At 37.6% G+C, this 21,602-nt stretch overlaps 1 protein-coding gene across 1 annotated transcript in view; it reads right to left on the bottom strand.

The window, feature by feature from the left end:
• DCDC1 (doublecortin domain containing 1) overlaps positions 1-21,602 on the bottom strand; it is a 471,016-nt gene that overhangs the window by 43,882 nt on the left and 405,532 nt on the right. The window contains exons 29-33 of the mRNA XM_082476590.1: positions 18,213-18,306; positions 10,713-10,883; positions 5,414-5,599; positions 3,810-4,013; positions 2,433-2,625 (exon numbers count right to left, since the gene is read on the bottom strand). Coding sequence (XP_082332716.1) covers positions 2,433-2,625; positions 3,810-4,013; positions 5,414-5,599; positions 10,713-10,883; positions 18,213-18,306 — 848 coding nt within the window. The remainder of the gene's footprint in view (positions 1-2,432; positions 2,626-3,809; positions 4,014-5,413; positions 5,600-10,712; positions 10,884-18,212; positions 18,307-21,602) is intronic.

A 21,602-nucleotide genomic window follows, 5' to 3' on the forward strand; every position in this document is an offset into this window, starting at 1 on the left:
TGTGATACAGCAAACAGTATCCTACTATATAATTAATACACATTGAGAACTTACTATGTGCTGGGCATTTTACTAAGACCTCTATATACATTATCGCATATAATTCTCAAAATGATACTGAGGTAGGTCCACTCCTCTTTTGTACAGTAACTGAGATTTAGTCACATAACCAGGCGGGGGCAGAGCCGGAATTAGAATCAAGGCCATCTGCTTCCAGAGCCAGTGCCTTTAACCACTGCCTTTATAGTAAGCATGACACTGAGTTTTTGATTGATGCCTGTTTCTTTTAATTTCCTCAATGCAAACCGATGTCATAACTCCAAGTCATGATTCAGTAAAGGGGACAGCCAGCTAATGCCCCTGCCTGATTCAAGGATAACCTTTAGAATATGAGGGGAAGGGATGGCCATACCCTCTTGGTAGACCTGCATGAATAACATTACCTCCAAGCAGGTTTTAAATAAGAATTTGAAAGAAGAATGTTTGACATTTTAAATCTTCCAGAACCTGGAGATCAGATATTCCACATGCCAAATAAAGACAGAACTATATGCTTTAGTGATCAGCTAGGCATTAAATATTCACATAATTATTTTTTAAAACTCATTACAAAACCAAACAAATAATATCATTATAAAATAATAGAAAAAAATATTGGTCTCTTCCCCCAGTTCCTGACACAGAGCTCCTAAAATTCTTGTAATTTCCTAAGTGGTAAAGAGCACTAGGGGCATCTTTTGTTCTAATTCCTGACACAGAGCTCCTAAGTTCTTTGGAATTTCCTGGGTGCTAGCAGTGTCTTTTGTTCTAATGAGATGAATCTTGGTGGGCTCCTGGATGGAGGCTGGTCACCAGAAAGTCCAAGCCGTGATTAGAAACTTGGAATTTTCAACCCTACTCCCCATTCTCCAGAGAGGAACTAGAAATGGAGTTGATGATCAATCATGCCTACATGATGAAGTCTCCATAAAAATCCCAAAAGTACACGGTTCAGAAAGCTTCTGGTTTGGTGAACACATGGAGATGCTGGGAGAGTGGAGCGTCAGAGAAAACATGGAATCCTCATGCCCTTTCCCACGTACCTTACCCTATGCTTCTCTTTCATCTGGATTTTCATCTGTATCCTTTACCATATCCTTTTATAATAAATAGGTAAACAGTAAGTAAACAGTTTTCTTGAGTTCTGTGAGCTGCTCTAGCAAATTAACTGAACCTGAGGAGAGAGCCAATTTATAGCCACTCAGAAGCACAGGTCTGGACCTCTGAAATGGGGTGAGTGGGAAGCAGTGTTGTGAGACTGGGCCCTTAACCTGTGGGATCTGACCTTATCTCCAGGTAGGTAGTGTCAGAATTGAGTTAAATTGTAGGACATCCAGCTAGATGGTGTGGGAAAAACCCCCACAGGTCTGGTGTCAGAACCATTGTGAATGGGATAGTAGTATGAGAAAATAAAGGAGAGACACAGAGGAAGGAGTGGGTTTTTCCTACTGAATCCTACACACAATAATGATAACTAATATTATTAAATTGCTAAGTATCAACCAGGCATTAATCTAAGTGATATATATTCATATGCATATATATTCATATGCATATATATTCTTAGGAATACACATTCATATTTATGAAGGCTGAACTAGTATATATTCATGTGACTATTAGTGTCCTCATTTTACAAATGAGGGAACTGAGGTACAGAGAGTACCCACGATCACTCACCTAACAAGTGGCAGGTAGGAGCTGAACCCTGGTATTTTCAGCTCCAAAACCCACATTCTTAACCTCTAAACCATGCCTCTCAACACAACAATGGAAACCTGAGACAACCGCCGAATCACTGCTAGCAAGACTCTTCTTCATTTAGCAAATTGTTGTTGGGGACACAGGCCCTGCCCTCAAGTTGTACCCAGTCTAATGAAACGCACAAAGATGTAGACAGATAATTATAACACAGTGTGCTAGGAGCTGTGATAGGGGTGCATTTGCTGTAGCTTCTGGGAGTTCGTAGGAGCAGTGGAGACGGGGGAGGGGAGTTGGAGGGCAGGAGGTGTGGAGGGGACACCTTCTAATAGTAGGAAGAGATTTGCATTGATCTAGTCCCACTTTCTTAAGCGGTCTCCAGTTGGTTTGGGTTCTGAATTTGAGAACAGAACCTGCTCATGTTGCATAAAGTAGCTAAACTGTCAAACATATTTTATAAATTCTAGGCAATTTATTTATTGTTTTGGTGCTGAAATCAAATTTACATTAAAAATTTTTTTCTTATTTTTCTGCAAGGTAAAAACATTATGAGAATTTCATATGAGTAGCTTCCTGTGATTTTTTTTAACTCTCGAAGGGGTGACTGAATGAAAGAATTACATTTAACTTTCACATGATCAAACATAAGTAGAATCAGCTAAATCCTGTAGAATGTAACCAACCTTCCATACTTTTAACAGGTGTCTCTTTTGTTCCAACAGGGGCTGCCTCTTCCTTTTGTTCCTCAGAGTCTCTCTGGATAAAAGATTTATCAAGAGCCCATAAAACCAAATCCCACAAGGAAAGGATTGTGGTTCCATCTTTGGTATATACTTTGGAGGCTGCTCTGGCAAGACCAAGTTGTTCCGTGCATTCTGCAAGCAGCTAAAAAACACAGACTATAAGGAACTGAGAAGAAATAGTGGTAGAACTGAGAATAATCATGACGAGCGTGTTATTTTAGAACTCTGAGAAAATCCTTTAATTTGAGAAAATAGCAATAGCTACCAACTTGATCTTTGATTAGAGACGATTTTTGATATTGGATTGTCCTACATAATCTCACAAATTAGTCCAATCCAGCTGTGAAAATTCTTAGCTCCAAAAATTTAACACAGCAGCTATTGTATGTTAATACATTTTATCATCAGAGTATTTATTTCCTAAGGAGTGTAAACCTAGAAATCCACTTTCAGTTGTGTGCTTAAGAATGAATAAAATTATTCTAACACTTCAGATGAACTGCTTTAAAATAAATGAGTACTTGACTTTCAAACCAAGAACTGACACATTATTACTTCCATTTGGCAGATGGGAAATCAGGCTGAAAGGTTAATATTTTTGCCCAAGACCACAAAAGCCAGGGTCCCAGGGTGAATTCTGGAGTTGCTAACTTTTGTCCTTTGCTTAGTCCATTGAACAACAGTATCTTAATAAAAAAATCTATTCGTACTCAGAGGGGTGAGTGAACGATTATGTGTGTGTGTGTGTATTTGCAAGGAAGTCTCCAGGGTAACTCCATATCATATTTAGCATTGCTTGTAAAATATGTTGTTAAAGGTATTGGCCAGAATGTACAGACACAAGACAACCATCATGCAATGGAAGGACAAGGCTGGGTTTGAGCCCTGGGGACTCTGCTCCCTTCCCATGGCTGTGGGGAGCAGCCTCTAGGACAGAAATCACATGTTCCCTCCTAGCACAACTCCTGCCTCTCCAATTTGAAAGTGAAATGAGACCCCCTATCAACAAATTAGTGCTCCGATTCTCCAGATGATAAAGGAGGTGGCATCTCTTCGGATACTGAGCTGACATACAACTTGAAGCTGGAAGGGGAAGGAAGGCAAAAAAAGGCTTTCTGTTTCTCATTTTTCTAAGTCTGTATCCGAAGAAATACAATCAAAAATAACATCTTTAAGAAAACAGAGATCTTGATCTCAGCAGCTTCAATTGGTAAAACTGGCTAGGGATATTTGTCACTCAATCTCACTGCTTTTTTTCTTGTCAGAAAAATCACCATTATCATTACCTCTGAGGATTCGAGAAGCATTTAAGTGATAGCCACTTACCATGGGGAATGTTCCAGCCACAATTAACTTCCCATTTCGATATCCATCTCCATTTTTGTATGCAATTATTTTCACTGCCTTCTGGTGAGTAACTGCCATGCCACTATGAGATACAACTTGCGTGCAGGTCTTCATCCGTAAAGATAACAGACGTTCTTCATAATAACTTAAAGTGTTTTCAGCCTCATAAGAAGATAAATCAGCCTGATTTTTTTAAAAAACAACAACATAGATCAACTCAAACATTTTTTCTTTTAGTTTTATTATTTTGTTATACTTCAGCCTCTTGATTTGTGTGTGTACATGGGTGTGGCAACTAAATTTTGAAATGTTCACTTCATATGCTAAAAGTATTAGGTGCTGTAGTGGGAAGGACATTGGGTCCGAACTCCTCAGTTCTCTTCCCAGCCCTGTCACTGAGTCTCTAGGTGACTTTGGGCCTCTGGCTTGTGTTTCTGGCCTTCTCCTGTTTTCTACTTTGCCTTCCGTTGGACAGGAGATGGGGAAGAAGGATGCCAGGGCCAGAGAGAGCCTGGGGTTGAAGTAATGGACACTAGCAGTAAAGATATTCTCTTAATCTTTAACTTTAGGATGATGCCATCCTATGGTGGCAGATATTGATGAATGAGGAGGGGAATGAGTGTAGCCTTAACCACATGATAATGAGGGTGGTGAATGCCACACTTCACCTTTCCCTTTTCATTGCTACTCAGGAAGCTGCCCTGAGGGAGAAGTTGTGTCCAAGATGCTGTAACACTGGGGATTCTTTCCGATCAGCTCACCCCCACCTCCTTAACACAACCTTACTGTCACCAAAGCAAAGCCAAATGCCTGCAGGCTTTCCCAGAGGACTGACTCCCCCTTTCCTTCAGTTATTGTTTCAGTTGATGTTTATTGCAACTGTTACTACCCTGCTCTTCTGCAATGTGTATCAGGTTTAGGGGAGAGAGGACAGTGACCTGGGAATAAGCCCGGCAAGCCCTGAAGAGCACACCGGGTGGAAGGTTCCCACCCCTAAGGAATTGCTCCTTTTTACACAGTTGTGTAAGTTCCTCTTAGCTCTTCTCACTTCTAAACTTGAAGGAAAGGATTTTTTAAATGGTGCCATTTTAAATTAAGATCACAGGAAAGTAGCAGAGATTATTTTCTCCATGAGCTATAAATAGTATTAGACATGAATGCATGAATTCAGGCACCCAACCTGAAGAGTCATTAACAACAACAGATCAAATTAGCCCTGAAAATACTAGGAAAAAAGGAGTTTACCCTGTGGATATAGGCAAAAAGCTACTCCACTAAGTAAAGATTTGCAGTTACTTCCTCATCTAAAAGCAACACAGGGAGTAGTGCAAGGTGTCAGGAGATGATTAAAGCTGCAGAAGTGCCCAATTAACTTCAAAGAGTATATTGAACTATTAACAGATAATGTATTTTAAGTTACAATGGGGAAAAGGAAATCAATGCGGGTGGAATGGTAAAGGTGCATCAACGAAAGATGAATTGGATGAGTGGAGATGAACTTGAGTGTAAGGCAAATAATGAATGTATCAAAGTTTCCAAACTGATGTCACACATGTATTAGCAGAGCTCAGATCATTACATACTCTGGCCACATCGATGACCTTGAAAGGTCCTTGTGAGAAGGGCTTCTGGGTCTCGGAGCCTGAGGCACAGAGGAATGGCAGCCCTGGAAGCAACTGTTTCAGTCTCTTCTCTGCTCTCATGGACTGCCCACATGCCAAACAGAGCATTGTTTTTTTCTTTCCACTGGGTGAGAGATAATAGTATCCCTGAAAATGCAGGTAAAGATGTTTTTATTTGGATGCATCTAAATTATGATAGCACTTTTGTAGAATACTTTACCATACAAATAAAGCACTTTTATGATCCCCAAATGCTAAATTTGAAATCTCAACATGAATGAATTATTTTGCTCTCTAATTATTAATTATTATATTATAGAGCAAAATATTTCCAAAAGCTGTTGACTGAAAAAGCCTAGAGGCAATGACAATTCAATATCAATGAGTATAACTTGTATCCAGAGTCAGAGTTTCTTGGAGGAATGGCCAATTCCAGATTTGGGGCAAGAAATATACAAGACAAGCAAGGATTTCTTGCGTGCCCAGAAAAAAAGAAGCCACCCAAAAGTAAAGGCATTATGTCAAAAAAGACACAGGTGCCAACATGAAGGACATTCCACTGGCCCAAAGTGGGACAATTTGGGAGTAAAATAAAATGATAACCAAAATACTTTAAATATGTTTGAATAGGTAAAGTCCCGTGAGTTCATAATCATGTTAAAAATATAAGTTAAAAAAAAAAAAGCAACAAAAAAGCCAATAAACAAATAAAAACAAAACCACTACTTACTGGAGTCCATTAGAAGTAAACTGGCACCAATTTACTCTGAAATTGGCCATTAGAAATTGTGGCAGATTATTTACAAAGATGGCCATAGTAAAACCATCCCATTCTTTGCATGCCCTTTTGAAATGTCATTTTGCTGCTCCTCCAATCAAGAAATAGAGTTCCTTTCTCCTTTGCTCCTTTCCTTGAATCTGGGCAAGGCCATGTGACTCGCTGTGGCCAATGTAGCATTAGCAAATGTGATGCAAGCAGACGCATAAGAAGTGCTTGCACATTTCAGCGTGTTCTTTCTTGGCTGCATTTGGAAGCCTGAGACCATAACGTGAGCTCACTTGAGCTAGCCTACTTAAGAAGCCTTGAGGAGAACTAAGGCCCCCACCAGACATGTGATTTGACCATTCAGACACCACAGAACCACCAAACTGCTGGTGTGCCACCAGATAACTACAGCCACATTAGTGACCCTGGGCAAGACCAGCAGAACTGCCCAGTTCAACCTAGCCCAAATTGTTGACTCCGAGCATAAAAATGGTTGTTGGCTTAAGCCACTAAATTTTTCAGGCGATTTGTTATACTACAATAGATAAGTTAGATAGAACAATTTAAGCATTTATCCTACCGTCCTTTACAAACCATATTTCTGGGCAGTCAAATATCTAGTTGAAGAGGTAAAGTTCTTCCTTACATTAAAAGTTCAGTTAATATATGTAAGGGAAAGCAATAGAACTTATTAAAATTGGCCCTTTTGAAACTTCTAATGAAATTACTGATTTAGACAAAGATCACAAAAAAGCCAACACTAAATGAAAAGTCATTGGGAATTGTTTTTTGATGTGAGATTAGGTTGTAATCACCTGAACCCATGGAAAATCCACACTGTATCCCTGCATAAGTGATAAATATGAAATACACAGTAAAACCTATGAAGATTCTTGTCCAAAAAATGCTGAACATAAATATAATTAAAGTCCACTGCTAAATATCTTTTATAGGCGTTATGGGAGCCAGAGAAACAGGTTAAAGGATGCCATAGCTAGCAAACAGAAAAATCCAAACAAGAGGAATTCTATAGGATGGATTCTGCGACCAGTGTCACATAGGGACCTTGTTTGAATCCTGACTCAAACCAACCAACCATAAGAAGAATTTTTTAGGAAACCTGGGAAATTTTATTATGAACAGGGTAGTAGATGGCCAAAAAATTACTGTTAATTTTATTAGGTGGTAATGGCATAATGATAATGTAAGAAAATGGTCAAATTTTTACAGGTGCATGCTTAAGTTTGAGGTGAAATGGTATCATGTCTAGGATTTGTAAATATTGCAAAACCTTGATAATAGTTGAATTTGGATGATAGGTACATGAGAATTCACTGAACTAGTACTCTTGAATATGCATGAACATTTTAAAGTACTTTTATATAGACTCTCTGATTTGCTTTGTTCCTCACAAGGCTAAAAGTTAAGTACAGCCGGAGTTAATATCATCATTCTCAATTTACAGATGAGAAAACAAAAGCTAAGAGAGGGAAGTTTTTAATCCAAGGATATCCAAGTAGTATGTGGCAGAGCTGAAATACAAAGCTGTGACTTCTGATTCCAAGTTTTTGGCTTTTTTGCCTTTGTCATATTTCTTCAACTATTCCATTAAATACTTAAAGCTACCTCAATTCAAAGCCAACATTTAGATGATACTTTTGAAGATGTAATTCTTAAGTTCCACTATGGATTTCTCTATATGCACATCTTATTTCCATTTTCCTAAAAATTACTGGGAGACAGAAAATTAAAACATCTCCTCTCAGATGGAATTGAATGAATACTACATACAGAATAATTTGTACAGAAAAACATGGACTTCATGATGAATCGTGTGCCAATGATATATCTTATTACACTAAAGAAGCCTATTGAAATTATCTAGAAAATGTATTTTCATTCATTAAGACATCAATCCCTATGACTGTGGTGCTACTATTTTGATGGTTCCCAAATTGTTTTATTTTGGCAATGGTGCACATACACAATGCAAACTGAATTTTTGGTTAATTCATTCACCCTTAACACATTTAAACTGCTGCTGGTAAGGAAAATGCAATACACTGGGGTAGCTCCCTAGGTTAGGCTATGTCTACAGAATGCAAACAGAGTTTAAAAGTTCAGCAAGTCAGCTGCTGGCTCTATACACAGAATACCAAGCAATTGGTTTGACTGATTATTTTCCTCTATAAAATTTCCTTGATTTATTGAAATGACTAACTTGCTCTGTTCATTTGACCTTATAGAAATATGGTCTATAACATGGAGTTTGTCTGATCAACAATGACCCTTACTGTATATATAATAGCTAGTGTGACTGTGAATAAATTATTCAGTTTCTTCATCAATCTTAATGTAATGAATTATTGATATTGTTTATATTTATTATTTATGTTATATTATTTATTATAAGATAATCTATGTAAAAATAACTAATATTGCATCAGTATCTAACATACAATAGCTTTCCAGCATATAATAGTTACTTCGTATTAGTTTTGTTTTCTAAGCTTGCCAAGCAAATGTGGCCTAGAGAAGAAGTTCTTACCCTATGTCCAAACTGGATTTCAAGGGGAGTCTACAAACTCCCTAAAATTTTATACGAAAAGTGCTGTGTACACATGTGCATTTTGGGGGGAAAGAATATCCATAATTTTCACGAGACTCTCAATGAGGTCTACATCTCTGAAAAGGTTAAGAATTAATTACTGACTTAGAGCCTTTGTGTAAAGAGTTGGTTTTCCCAGGCCCAAGAGAGATAAGCATTTTTTAAAATTTGTGAATCCCAGAATTGATATATTATTTTGTACTCTTCAGATTAACCATATTAATTTCTATCAGATAGGTTATCATTTAACTAGTAGGAAAGGAAAGTTATAATGTTTTAGAAGAAATATTGTTGAAAATTGGGAAGTTTTATCCTTCCCAAATTTCAAATAAGAACTCTTTTATCGTAACTATAACATCATGCCTAAAATTAATAATAATAATACCCTAATATAATCAAATATTCAGTCAGTATTCAAATTTCTACAATTCTCTCACTCCCTTACAACTTATTTGAAAGAGAATCACAATAAGGCCAATACCTTATAATTAGTTTAAATACCTCTTAAGTCTCTCTGAATCTTCACATTCCTCATTTCTTTTTCTTTTTTCTTTTGTTGTAATTATTTGTTGTACATTTTCTCCAGTTAGATTTGGGGGGGCAAGACCCCTTCATAAATGGTACAGTGTATTTCTATCAAGGAGCAACTCTTTTGTCTCTTTGTGTTATGTTAATAGCTACTGATGATCATTGCCTAGATCCATTAATTTATTAAAGTTCACAGTATAATGATATTCTGATTTCCTCATACTTTACTCATGTATTAGCTGGGGTATTTCTATGAAGTGAAGCTTCTTCTTGTCAACTGTTTTGTTATCTTGAGGTACGGTTCATAAAGGAAGGGAAAAATAAATGCTTGATTCTTTATCTACTGGTTTTCAAAGTAACAAATTCGTTCCTTAGCATCATCTAATTGTGACAAATTGAGTTGTTGTTGTTGCTGTTGTTTAATATCTCTATGAACATATGGATTTAAACATATCTAATGTATGTCAATCCACTGCATTCAATAGTCATATTGATGCTTAAACTGTCTCATCTTTGGAGCCTTTTCAAGTTGACTCGATTCTTTTTAAGATGACTTCAGCAGTCTTTGGCAGCATATTGGCTAACAGGTATGAGGTCACAGACAAAGGAGAAAAGGTCGGGGGGGATAGCATAGTTGAAACCAGAGACATGCAGAATGGTATGGTACACTTGACATCTCTTATTCAGTAGAGCCAGGGAATGACGAGTGAAGAAGCAGCAGTGGTTTAGAGATGACTGAGGGGAACAGTAAAGAGGGTCTTGGGCAGTCTTGTAATGTACATACATTATGAGATTTCGGTTTCTGTAGGCCAATGGTTATCAACAATAGCAAGGTGCCTTGATTCACTGACCCACAAATATCTCAGGTATCTGTAAAGTATGGTGCAAATAATTCCTTACTAATAAAAATTAAAGGACCAAACTTGAGGAATTATTTCTTTTAAAATTAGAGTATATCATACTTAGCCCTATGCTTGGTATAATGTAATATAAAGCAACTTACAATCATTGGCATTTTAATATGCTTTCTGGAGTGGAGTGACATCGAGTGTGGCAAGCACACCTGTGGGAGTGAAGTATGTGTGATTATCCTGCTTCATGCCTGTTCTGGTGAGCCGATGATGAACCAGAGATGGTGATGGTGATAGGGAGCCATCAAAACAATATAGGCAGAGGGTAATATCAATACTCCTTCATTCTTTCCTAACCAGAATCACAGAGTCTAAATGATTCCACTCACAAGTCAGTGTTTAATTTGTGTGAACTTAAGGTTTTCTGGACAAAAAGTTCCTTGCTTTATTAAACTTATCCATTCCCCCATCCCTCTTTTTTGTCCTCAGTAGGAAGGAACCACTTACTGGTTGATCAATGTGTTTTTCTTTAATCACAGAGGATGTACAAATACCAGCATAATTTGCTGCTGTGACTTCCTTATCCAGTGTAGTGCTATGAAAGGCCATAAAAGCTTTCATATTTTTCATGTAATTCCACTTTTGATTAGAAGTCCCATTGTTATGTGGTTTGTATTTCTGAAAAAAATGAGAAAAAATATGGAGTCAAATAGGAGAGGTTATGATTTGTTTATAGCAGTCCTAGTTTTCATTGCATAAAGTCAGAAAGTACAGATAATTACTCAAAACTCTACTATGTAGTGATAACTACTATTGATATTTGATGATTATACATATATATATGTATTCTTGGATTTACAAAAATGTAATCACAAAATACACAAAATTTGGTAACGGCATTAGTTTTTTGTTTTGTTTTGTTTTTTTAAAAGGATATATACTATTTGATCCTAGGGTATTTTATTTTACTAATATCCAATAGTTAAAAACGTAGATTGTTTCTCAGATTTTCCTTCGTATAAGCAAAAGAACAATCAACAATCATAAAATAAACCTTTGTGTAAATCTGTAACTTCTTGAGAACAAACTCAAGTAGAATTGCTAATAAAGGAACAGGATCGCCCTCCCGTCAGGGAGCTTGCACAAGCCTCTTAGATAGCCTCATCCACCAGAGGGCAGACAGCAGAAGCAAGAAGAACTACAATCCTACAGCCTGTGGAACAAAAACCACATTCACAGAAAGATAGATAACATGAAAAGGCAGAGGGCTATGTACCAGATGAAGGAACAATATAAAACCCCAGAAAAACAACTAAATGAAGTGGAGATAGGCAACCTTCCAGAAAAAGAATTCAGAATAATGATAGTGAAGATGATCCAGGAACTCGGAAAAAGAATGGAGGCAAAGATCAAGAAAATGCAAGAAATGTTTAAAAAAGACCTAGAAGAATTAAGAACAAACAAACAGCCATGAACAATACAATAACTGAAATGAAAACTATACTAGAAGGAATCAAAAGCAGAATAACTGAGGCAGAAGAACGGATAAGTGACCTGGAAGACAGAATGGTGGAATTCACTGCTGTGGAACAGTATAAAGAAAAAAGAATGAAAAGAAATGAAGACAGCCTAAGAGACCTCTGGGACAATATTAAACGCAACAACATTCGCATTATAGGGGTCCTAGAAGGAGAAGAGAGAGAGAAAGAACCTGAGAAAATATTTGAAGAGACTATAGTCGAAAACTTCCCTAACATGGGAAAGGAAAGAGCCACCCAAGTCCAGGAAGTACAGAGTCCCATACAGGATAAACCCAAAGAGGAACACACCGAGACACATAGTAATCAAACTGGCAAAAATTAAAGACAAAGAAAAATTACTGAAAGCAGCAAGGGAAAAATGACAAATAACATACAAGGGAACTCCCATAAGGTTAACAGCTGATTTCTCAGAAGAAACTTTACAAGCCAGAAGGGAGTGGCATGATATACTTAAAGTGATGAAAGGGAAGAACCTACAACCAAGATTACTCTACCTGGCAAGGATCTCATTCAGATTCGATGGAGAAATAGAATGCTTTACAGACAAGCAAAACCTAAGAGAATTCAGCACCATCAAACCAGCTCTACAACAAATGCTAAAGGAACTTCTCTAAGTGGGAAACACAAGAGAAGAAAAGGACCTACAAAAAGAAACCCAAAACAATTAAGAAAATGGTCATAGGAACATACATATCGATAATTACCTTAAACGTGAATGGATTAAATGTTCCAACCAAAAGACACAGGCTTGCTGTATGGATACAAAAACAAGACCCATCTATATTCTGTCTACAAGAGACCCACTTCAGACCTAGGGACACATACAGACTGAAAGTGAGGGGATGGAAAAAGATACCCCATGCAAATGGAAATCAAAAGAAAGCTGGAGTAGCAATACTCAAATCAGATAAAATAGACTTTAAAATAAAGAATCTTAAAAGAGACAAGGAAGGACACTACATAATGATCCAGGGATCAATCCAAGAAGAAGATATAACAATTATAAATATATATGCACCCAACATAGGAGCACCTCAATACATAAGGCAACTGCTAACGGCTATAAAAGAGGAAATCGACAGTAACACAATAATAGTGGGGGACTTTAACACCTCACTTACACCACTGGACAGATCATCCAAAATGAAAATAAATAAGGAAACAGAAGCTTTAAGTGACACAATAGACCAGATAGATTTAATTGATATTTATAGGACATTCCATCCAAAAACAGCAGATTACACTTTCTTCTCAAGTGCGCACAGAACATTCTCCAGGAAAGAGCACACCTTGGGTCACAAATCAAGCCACAGTAAATTTAAGAAAATTGAAATCATATCAAGCATCTTTTCTGACACAATGCTATGAGATTAGAAATGAATTACGGGGAAAAAAACGTAAAAAACACAAACACATGGAGGCTAAACAATATGTTACTAAATAAGCAAGAGATCACTGAAGACATCAAAGAGAAAATCAAAAAATACCTAGAGACAAATGACAATGAAAACTCGACGATCCAAAACCTATGGGATGCAGCAAAAGCAGTTCTAAGAGGGAAGTTTATAGCTATACAAGCCTACCTCAAAAAACAAGAAAAATCTCAAATAAACAATCTAACCTTACACCTAAAGGAACTAGAGAAAGAAGAACAAACAAAACCCAAAGTTAGCAGAAGGAAAGAAATCATAAAGATCAGAGCAGAAATAAATGAAATAGAAACAAAGAAAACAAAAGCAAAGATCAATAAAACTAAAAGCTGGTTCTTTGAGAAGATAAACAAAATTGATAAACCATTAGCCAGACTCATCAAGAAAAAGAGGGAGAAGACTCAAATCAATAAAATTAGAAATGAAAAAGAAGTTACAACAGACACTGCAGAAATACAAAGCATCCTAAGAGACTACTACAAGCAACTCTATGCCAATAAAATGGACAACCTGGAAGAAATGGACAAATTCTTAGAAAGGTATAACCTTCCAAGACTGAACCAGGAAGAAATAGAAAATATGAACAGACCAATCACAAGTAATGAAATTGAAACTCTGATTAAAAATCTTCCAACAAACAAAAGCCCAGGACCAGATGGCTCCACAGGTGAATTCTATCAAACATTTAGAGAAGAGCTAACACCCATCCTTCTCAAACTGTTCCAAAAAATTGCAGAGGTAGGAACACTCTCAAACTCATTCTATGAGGCCACCATCACCCTGATACCAAAACCAGACAAAGATGTCACAAAAAAAGAAAATTACAGACCAATATCACTGATGAATATACATGCAAAAATCCTCAACAAAATACTAGCAAACAGAATCCAACAACACATTAAAAGGATCATACACCATGATCAAGTGGGATTTATCCCAGGGATGCAAGGATCCTTCAATATATGCAAATCAATCAATGTGATACACCATATTAACAAATTGAAGAATAAAAACCATATGATCATCTCAATAGATGCAGAAAAAGCTTTTGACAAAATTCAACACCCATTTATGATAAAAACTCTCCAGAAAGTGGGCATAGAGGGAACCTACCTCAACATAATAAAGGCCATATATGACAAACCCACAGCAAACATCATTCTCAGTGGTGAAAAACTGAAAGCATTTCCTCTAAGATCAGGAACAAGACAAGGATGTCCACTCACACCACTATTATTCAACATAGTTTTGGAAGTCCTAGCCACGGCAATCAGAGAAGAAAAAGAAATAAAAGGAATCCAAATTGGAAAAGAAGAAGTAAAACTGTCACTGTTTGCAGTTGACATGATACTATACATAGAGAATCCTAAAGATGTCACCAGAAAACTACTAGAGCTAATCAATGATTTTGGTAAAGTTGCAGGATACAAAATTAATGCACAGGAATCTCTTGCATTCCTATACACTAATGATGAAAAATCTGAAAGAGAAATTAAAGAAACACTCTCATTTACCATTGCAACAAAAAGAATAAAATACCTAGGAATAAACCTACCTAGGGAGACAAAAGACCTGTATGCAGAAAACTATAAGACACTGATGAAAGAAATTAAAGATGATACCAACAGATGGAGAGATATACCATGTTCTTGGATTGGAAGAATCAACATTGTGAAAATGACTATACTACCCAAAGCAATCTACAGATTCAATGCAATCCCTATCAAATTACCAATGGCACTTCTTATGGAACTAGAACAAAAAATCTTAAAATTTGTATGGAGACACAAAAGACCCCAGATAGCCAAAGCAGTCTTGAGGGAAAAAAACGGAGCTGGAGGAATCAGACTCCCTGACTTCAGACTATACTACAAAGCTACAGTAATCAAGACAATATGGTACTGGCACAAAAACAGAAACATAGAGCAATGGAACAAGATAGAAAGCCCAGAGATAAACCCACGCACCTATGGTCAACTAATCTATGACAAAGGAGGCAAGGATATACAACGGAGAAAAGACAGTCACTTCAGTAAGTGGTGCTGGGAAAACTGGACAGCTACATGTAAAAGAATGAAATTAGAACACTCCCTAACACCGTACACAAAAACAAACTCAAAATGGATTAAAGACCTAAATGTAAGACCGGACACTATAAAACTCTTAGAGGAAAACATAGGAAGAGCACTCTTTGAGATAAATCACAGTAAGATCTTTTTTGATCCACCTCCTAGAGTAATGGAAATAAAAACAAAAATAAACAAATGGGACCTAATGAAACTTAAAAGCTTTTGCACAGCAAAGGAAACCATAAACAAGATGAAAGACAACCCTCAGATTGGGAGAAAATATTTGCAAACGAATCAACGGACAAAGGATTAATCTCCAAAATATATAAACACTCATGCAGCTCAATATTCAAAAAACAAACAACCCAGTCCAAAAATGGGCAGAAGACCTAAATAGACATTTCTCCAAAGAAGACACACAGATGGCCAAGAAGCACATGAAAAGCTGCTCAACATCACTAATTATTAGAGAAATGCAAATCAAAACTACAATGAGGTATCACCTCACACCAGTTAGAATGGGCATCATCAGAAAATCTACAAACAACAAATGCTGGAGAGGGTGTGGAGAAAAGGGAACCCTCTTGCACTGTTGGTGGGAATGTAAATTGATACAGCCACTATGGAGATCAGTATGGAGGTTCCTTAAAAAACTAAAAATAGAATTACCATATGACCCAGCAATCCCACTACTGGGCATATACCCAGAGAGAACCATAATTCAAAAAGACAGATGCACCCCAATGTTCATTGCAGCACTATTTACAAGAGTCAGGTCATGGAAGCAACCTAAATGCCCATCAACAGACGAATGGATAAAGAAGTTGTGGTACATATATACAATGGAATATTACTCAGCCATAAAAAGGAACGAAATTGGGTCATTTGTAGAGACATGGATGTATCTAGAGACTGTCATGCAGAGTGAAGTAAGTCAGAAAGAGAAAAACAAATATTGTATATTAACGCATATATGTGGAAGCTAGAAAAATGGTACAGATGAACCGGTTTGCAGGGCAGAAATTGAGACACAGATGTAGAGAACAAACGTATGGACACCAAGGGGGGAAAGCGGCGGGGGGATGATGAATTGGGCGATTGAGATTGACATGTATACACTGATGTGTATGAAATGGATGACTAATAAGAACCTGCTGTATAAAATAAATAAATAAAATTAAATTAAAAAAAAAAGGAACAGGATCATTAAAAAAATTATGATGTATAATATAAAGCTTTATCATATCAAATGCTTTCTAGAAAGGTTATTCTAGCTTACCCCTCCACCAATATTATACGAAATGGCCTCTTTTCCTCACACTCTTGACAAAGCATCATCAATTTAATGAATGAAAAATAGTACCTTGTTGATATTTTAATTTACATTTCACTGGTTATCAAGAAGGTTTTTAAAAAAAATGTGAGTACACTCAATTTTATGTATTAGAAACAGCATCTTTATTCTAATTATAAAACTTGGTTTGAGCATAAGTTAAAAAAATGAGTAGTTTAAATTTCAAGGAATTTAAACCACTAGATTAGTTCCAACTAAACATATCATGACACCTCAAGGAACTTTATAATGAATAACACCTACTTTACCAAGGAGAGACTGATGGTGAAGAGGAAAACAAACGAGTCTCAAGAATTGATTTAATAGGTCAAACAACAGAGCGTCCCTCAGAGGTATGGAAAACAAAGATTATACTTCAAGGAACAGGGAGGGGGTTTAGTAACATTAACTTAACATGTCTCATTTTTATTATTTTACATGAACTTTAATATATTCTCACAAACTGATTGCTTCAAGAAATAAAAATGAAACACCAAGCAAAGAAAAAACTTTTGAAAGGTAATATAAATAACTTTGGGATCAAACTCATTTCTTATCAAAAGGGAACCTTAGGAGAAAACATCCGTATCTATAATTTTATGAAACAGATTAAGGTACAAAATTTGCATCTGCATAAGGTTTTATCTCACTGTGGTCCGTGCCAAAGAGGCACCTGACAGGGAAAAATTTGATGCTATATATACTGTGTCTCCTAGAATAAAATTTTAGTCCATATTTATCGTCAGGATAGAAGACTTAATTAAGCTTTGGTATTTGTCCAGATTGCTATATCCCAATTTTGGATTCAGGACCTGCAAAACAAGTTGCCTCATTGTTATTAAAATATGGAATAAAACAAATGTTATTTGGAGACAGTATATTCTGTTCAACACAAATATGGCAAATACTGTGGAGGACACAGAAAGTAAATGCAGAGCAGGGACACTCCTAAACTTTTTCTCCTCCTAACAAGGAAAAATATATACCCGTCTAGGAGTGTCTTTGGTAAGTGAGGATGACAGACAAACGTGGGAAAGAAAAAACCAACCCCATAGGTCTTTACCCAAAATTCAAATGAAGCCAGCCTTCTCTGGTGTCTTCAAAAATTGTTTGGCTGCTATAAGCATTTGCAAAAGTATGTTGAAAGTATATTTCAAATGAGTCTCAGTGGAATTAGCATTGAAGAGCTCACACCCTCCTGAAAGACTCCTCTGACCATGGTCTTTCCCACCCGTTGCCAGGTGAGAGGGGACTTGCTTATGTCTCCAAATCATTGAACTTAAAATGCATGCATCTAATAGCCATTCACCTGACTGCACCCACCACTGAGACGCTGTGAATGCTATTGGGATAATTTCTCACGCTTGCCATTGGATTTGATTTAAGTAACTAGCATAGCTCCTGACATGCAGCAAGCCCACAATCACCATCTGTTGGATTAAACTAAATTCAGAGCTACAGGAACATGTTCAATTTGAAATCTAGGCAGACTATTGTAAATATTTTAACAATGGCATTCAAGACAGGTTTCTATGACAGCCATTTTCTTTCTCCACAACAAGGAAGCATGGAGCTTTCCTTAAATTTAACTAAATAAAGGGCTATAATTACTCTTTAGCCTCTACATATCTTACCTGAGCAATAACCGGATAGCCACAGACTTCATCTTCAGCCTTGGTCATAGACACTGCCAGCACCAGGTCTGGGTTACTCACCAGGTGAAAGGTCCTTGGGAAAACAGGATTAGGCACATTACAAAGCAGCATGACCAGTTTAGAGCTCCCTCTGTGCCCCTTATCTGTGTGTTGCCTCTTGGCTCCATACATACTCTGCGCTAATGGATGTGAAATCCTTTGGGCATTTCTCCCCCACCATAAGCACGATGTTGAGGTTCCTCAGTGCAGAGTGCTGGAAGAACGCTGAAGGAGAAAGGGGCGCTCCTGTTCTTTCTGGCTGCTGCCTGGGGTCAGTGTTTGGGAGTGAGCATGTCCAGGGATGCTCTGTCCCAGCCACGTGCCCGGAATGCACGTGGTCCTTTAATACCCTTACAGCCCAGGCCTGGCCTGGTGATCATCCGCTTATGGCCCTCCCAACATGGACACCACGTGCTCCAGACCTTCTGCTGTACCAGCAACCCCGTACCTTTGCATCTCCACGTGCCCAGCAGTAGCTGCACACCCACGTAAGTTCCAGAGGGTTGCTTCCTGCTTGCCCAGCAACCACAGAACAGATCTGGCCACGCAAACGAACACATTTCCCTGCCATCCAGTGGACAGCACCCATACTTCTTCCAATGAGCTCTGAACTCCAGCCTTAGGGAGGGACCCAATCCCTAGTTTGTCCTCAACTCCCTCAGCCCTAGAGTACTGCATAGAGGTTTTTTTAAAAAAAATCTGATAGTTACTCGTTTAGCATAGCTTAATAATTCTTTATGTTAAACATCCCTTGTTTAAATGACTGTGTGTTTTCTGTCTCCAGATTGTACCCAGACACTCTCCTCACCTGTTTTGCTGTTGTGAGAGGCAATGTGGCAGAGTGATTAAGAGCATGGATTCTGGAGCCACAATGCCCGAGTTTAAATCTTGAGTATATCTCAAGACCTGCTTAACAACTCTGTGCCTCAGTTTCCTCATCTGTAAAATAGGATAATGGTGCATACCACACAGGACTTTCGTCCTGAGAATATAATGAGTTAATGCATAAAAAAATGCGTTGGGGGCTTCCCTGGTGGCGCAGTGGTTGAGAATCTGCCTGCCAATGCAGGGGATACGGGTTCGAGCCCTGGTCTGGGAAGATCCCACATGCCGCAGAACAACTAGGCCCGTGAGCCACAACTACTGAGCCTGCGCGCTTGGAGCCTGTGCCCCGCAACTGGAGAGGCCGCGATAGTGAGAGGCCTGCATGCGCACCGCGATAAAGAGTGGCCCCCGCTCGCCACAACTAGAGAAGGCCCTCGCACAGAAATGAAGACCCAACACAGCCAAAAATAAAAATAAATAATAAATTAATTAATTAATTTAAAAAAATGCGTTGAATATTGTCTGGCTCATGGCACTTAGTATGAGCTACTATTATCAATTGTTGTGATTTTTTTTATAGCTTTCCCTCAAATTCTTCTTTTCTAAATGAGTATTCCCTAAAAGTCCAAGAGATATATTGAATATTTTTAAGTTTTCTTATATTGGAACTAAAATAAAGCCTCCTTGACTGAAAAAAAAAGAAAGCAAAGTACAGAGCTAAAACCCTCAAATTCTTTCCCGTACATTGCTTAAAAGCAAGCATAGACCAAACATTCAAGGATATTGTCTGTATAGAAAAAGCCAGTTCTTTATGTCTGTCAACATAGTTACATTACAGATCAGCAGTGGTATTCCTGCTGTGGAAAATATAACTAGTCCTGAATATAAAATTTAATGATGTGGGAGTGGAGGAAAGGGGAGAAAGCAGGGGTGGGGGAGATCTGTGATAAGAGTAACGTATTTTTCCTTTCAAGACAAAAAATTCTAGATATCTAATTTAAATCTCTGAACATAAAACAAAATATCCTCATTGTAAAGCATTTACAAAATACTAGAAAATATAGTAAAAATTAAAACAGAATTTGAAACATCGTTTATATTCCTAAGACAATCACTATTAATCTTACAATGTGTTTCTTCCTTCTAGTGTTATTTAACAAAGTGTCAATTTAAATCCAAAGTGGGTATTCAATTTTATCAAATACCTTTTTAGCATTTATCAAGTCTGTGCACAGCACGAGAGCTGGTATTCAATATTGTTCATCTCCGTAGCCTCAGCATGTGGCATAGTTTGCATCTTGCATTTTTACTGGCACTCAATAGTAGTCAGAAGAATGAATGATTGTATATTTCCTGCAACAACTTACTGAGGTGCCTAGATTAGTTACCTAGCTTTCTCTGTTTTTGCTGCCTAGAATAGATGCAGCAACTTCTCCCATGCTTCAGTGCCATGCTCAGCCATGACAGTGTTGATTTTTCTTTTCCTTTTTGGACTGTCAACTGTCACTTGCCCATCGCAGGAGTGCTTACATTCTGCAGGAAGCCTGAGCTTTTAGACTTCTACATAAAGCCCACTGCGTGCTAAACGGCAGTGTGAGAACAGACTCTGTGTCCCAGAAATATCCCAGCACAACAGCACGGCCTCTTCTACTAACCCACAGTGCGAGTGCATACAAGTCACTTCATCTCCTTGAGCCTCAGTTTACCTAGCTTTAGAATCAGGTGACTAAGACTAGAAAATTTTCAAAATCTCTTTCAGCTCTGAATTCCATGACACTGTATTTTCCCTTTTATAATTTTGAATCTTGTTGAAGGGGATTTTTTTCCCTGAGCATTTTTTTCATATTTCCCTTTTGAGACCAAGTGATTAATTCAGATTGTGCTAGGGTTGAAAATGGGAGAAAGATACCAGTTTATCTCAAAAGTTGACCTGGACCACTTTTCTGTGTGGCTAGAAACCAAGTAAGTGTGTCTTTGGTAATCTCCTACTGCCTGCCAGTGCCCCCTTGCTCATTTCTTATACTACTCTCCTAGACTATGTGCTCTCCCAGTTAGGCCTTGTTCTCATAGTCAAAATTTCCCTTAAGAGGTTTTGCTGATAATTGCTTAAGATATCAGATTTCCTAGTTATTCTCTATTTTAAATAGAAGGCCAAAATGAAAAAGTAATTCAAAACCCAAAGGACTGAATGAAAGGACTAATGGTAGAAAATTCTAGGCACAGTGATAGCACTTGGCACCTCCCATCACGCTGGCAGTGAGCTACTGGGCTTCTGCTCTATTGACACAAATTCTGATTGGGCAGTTGCCTCAATAAATGCTAATTTACTGCCTGGGAAAAATACGGAAGATCAAAAGACTATGGTTCACATAAATGGAATTTTCTATAGGTTTCTGCTACATAGTGTAACTCAAGGTTCTCCAGGCCTCACCAGCTTATCAGAACAAATGGGTTTCAACACCCAATTACATGAAAAAGAAAAAGCAAAATGTCAAGGGAAAATGT

This window comes from Balaenoptera physalus, assembly GCF_965194825.1.
Source record: "Balaenoptera physalus genome assembly, chromosome: 10".
Classification (NCBI taxonomy): Eukaryota; Metazoa; Chordata; class Mammalia; order Artiodactyla; family Balaenopteridae; genus Balaenoptera; species Balaenoptera physalus.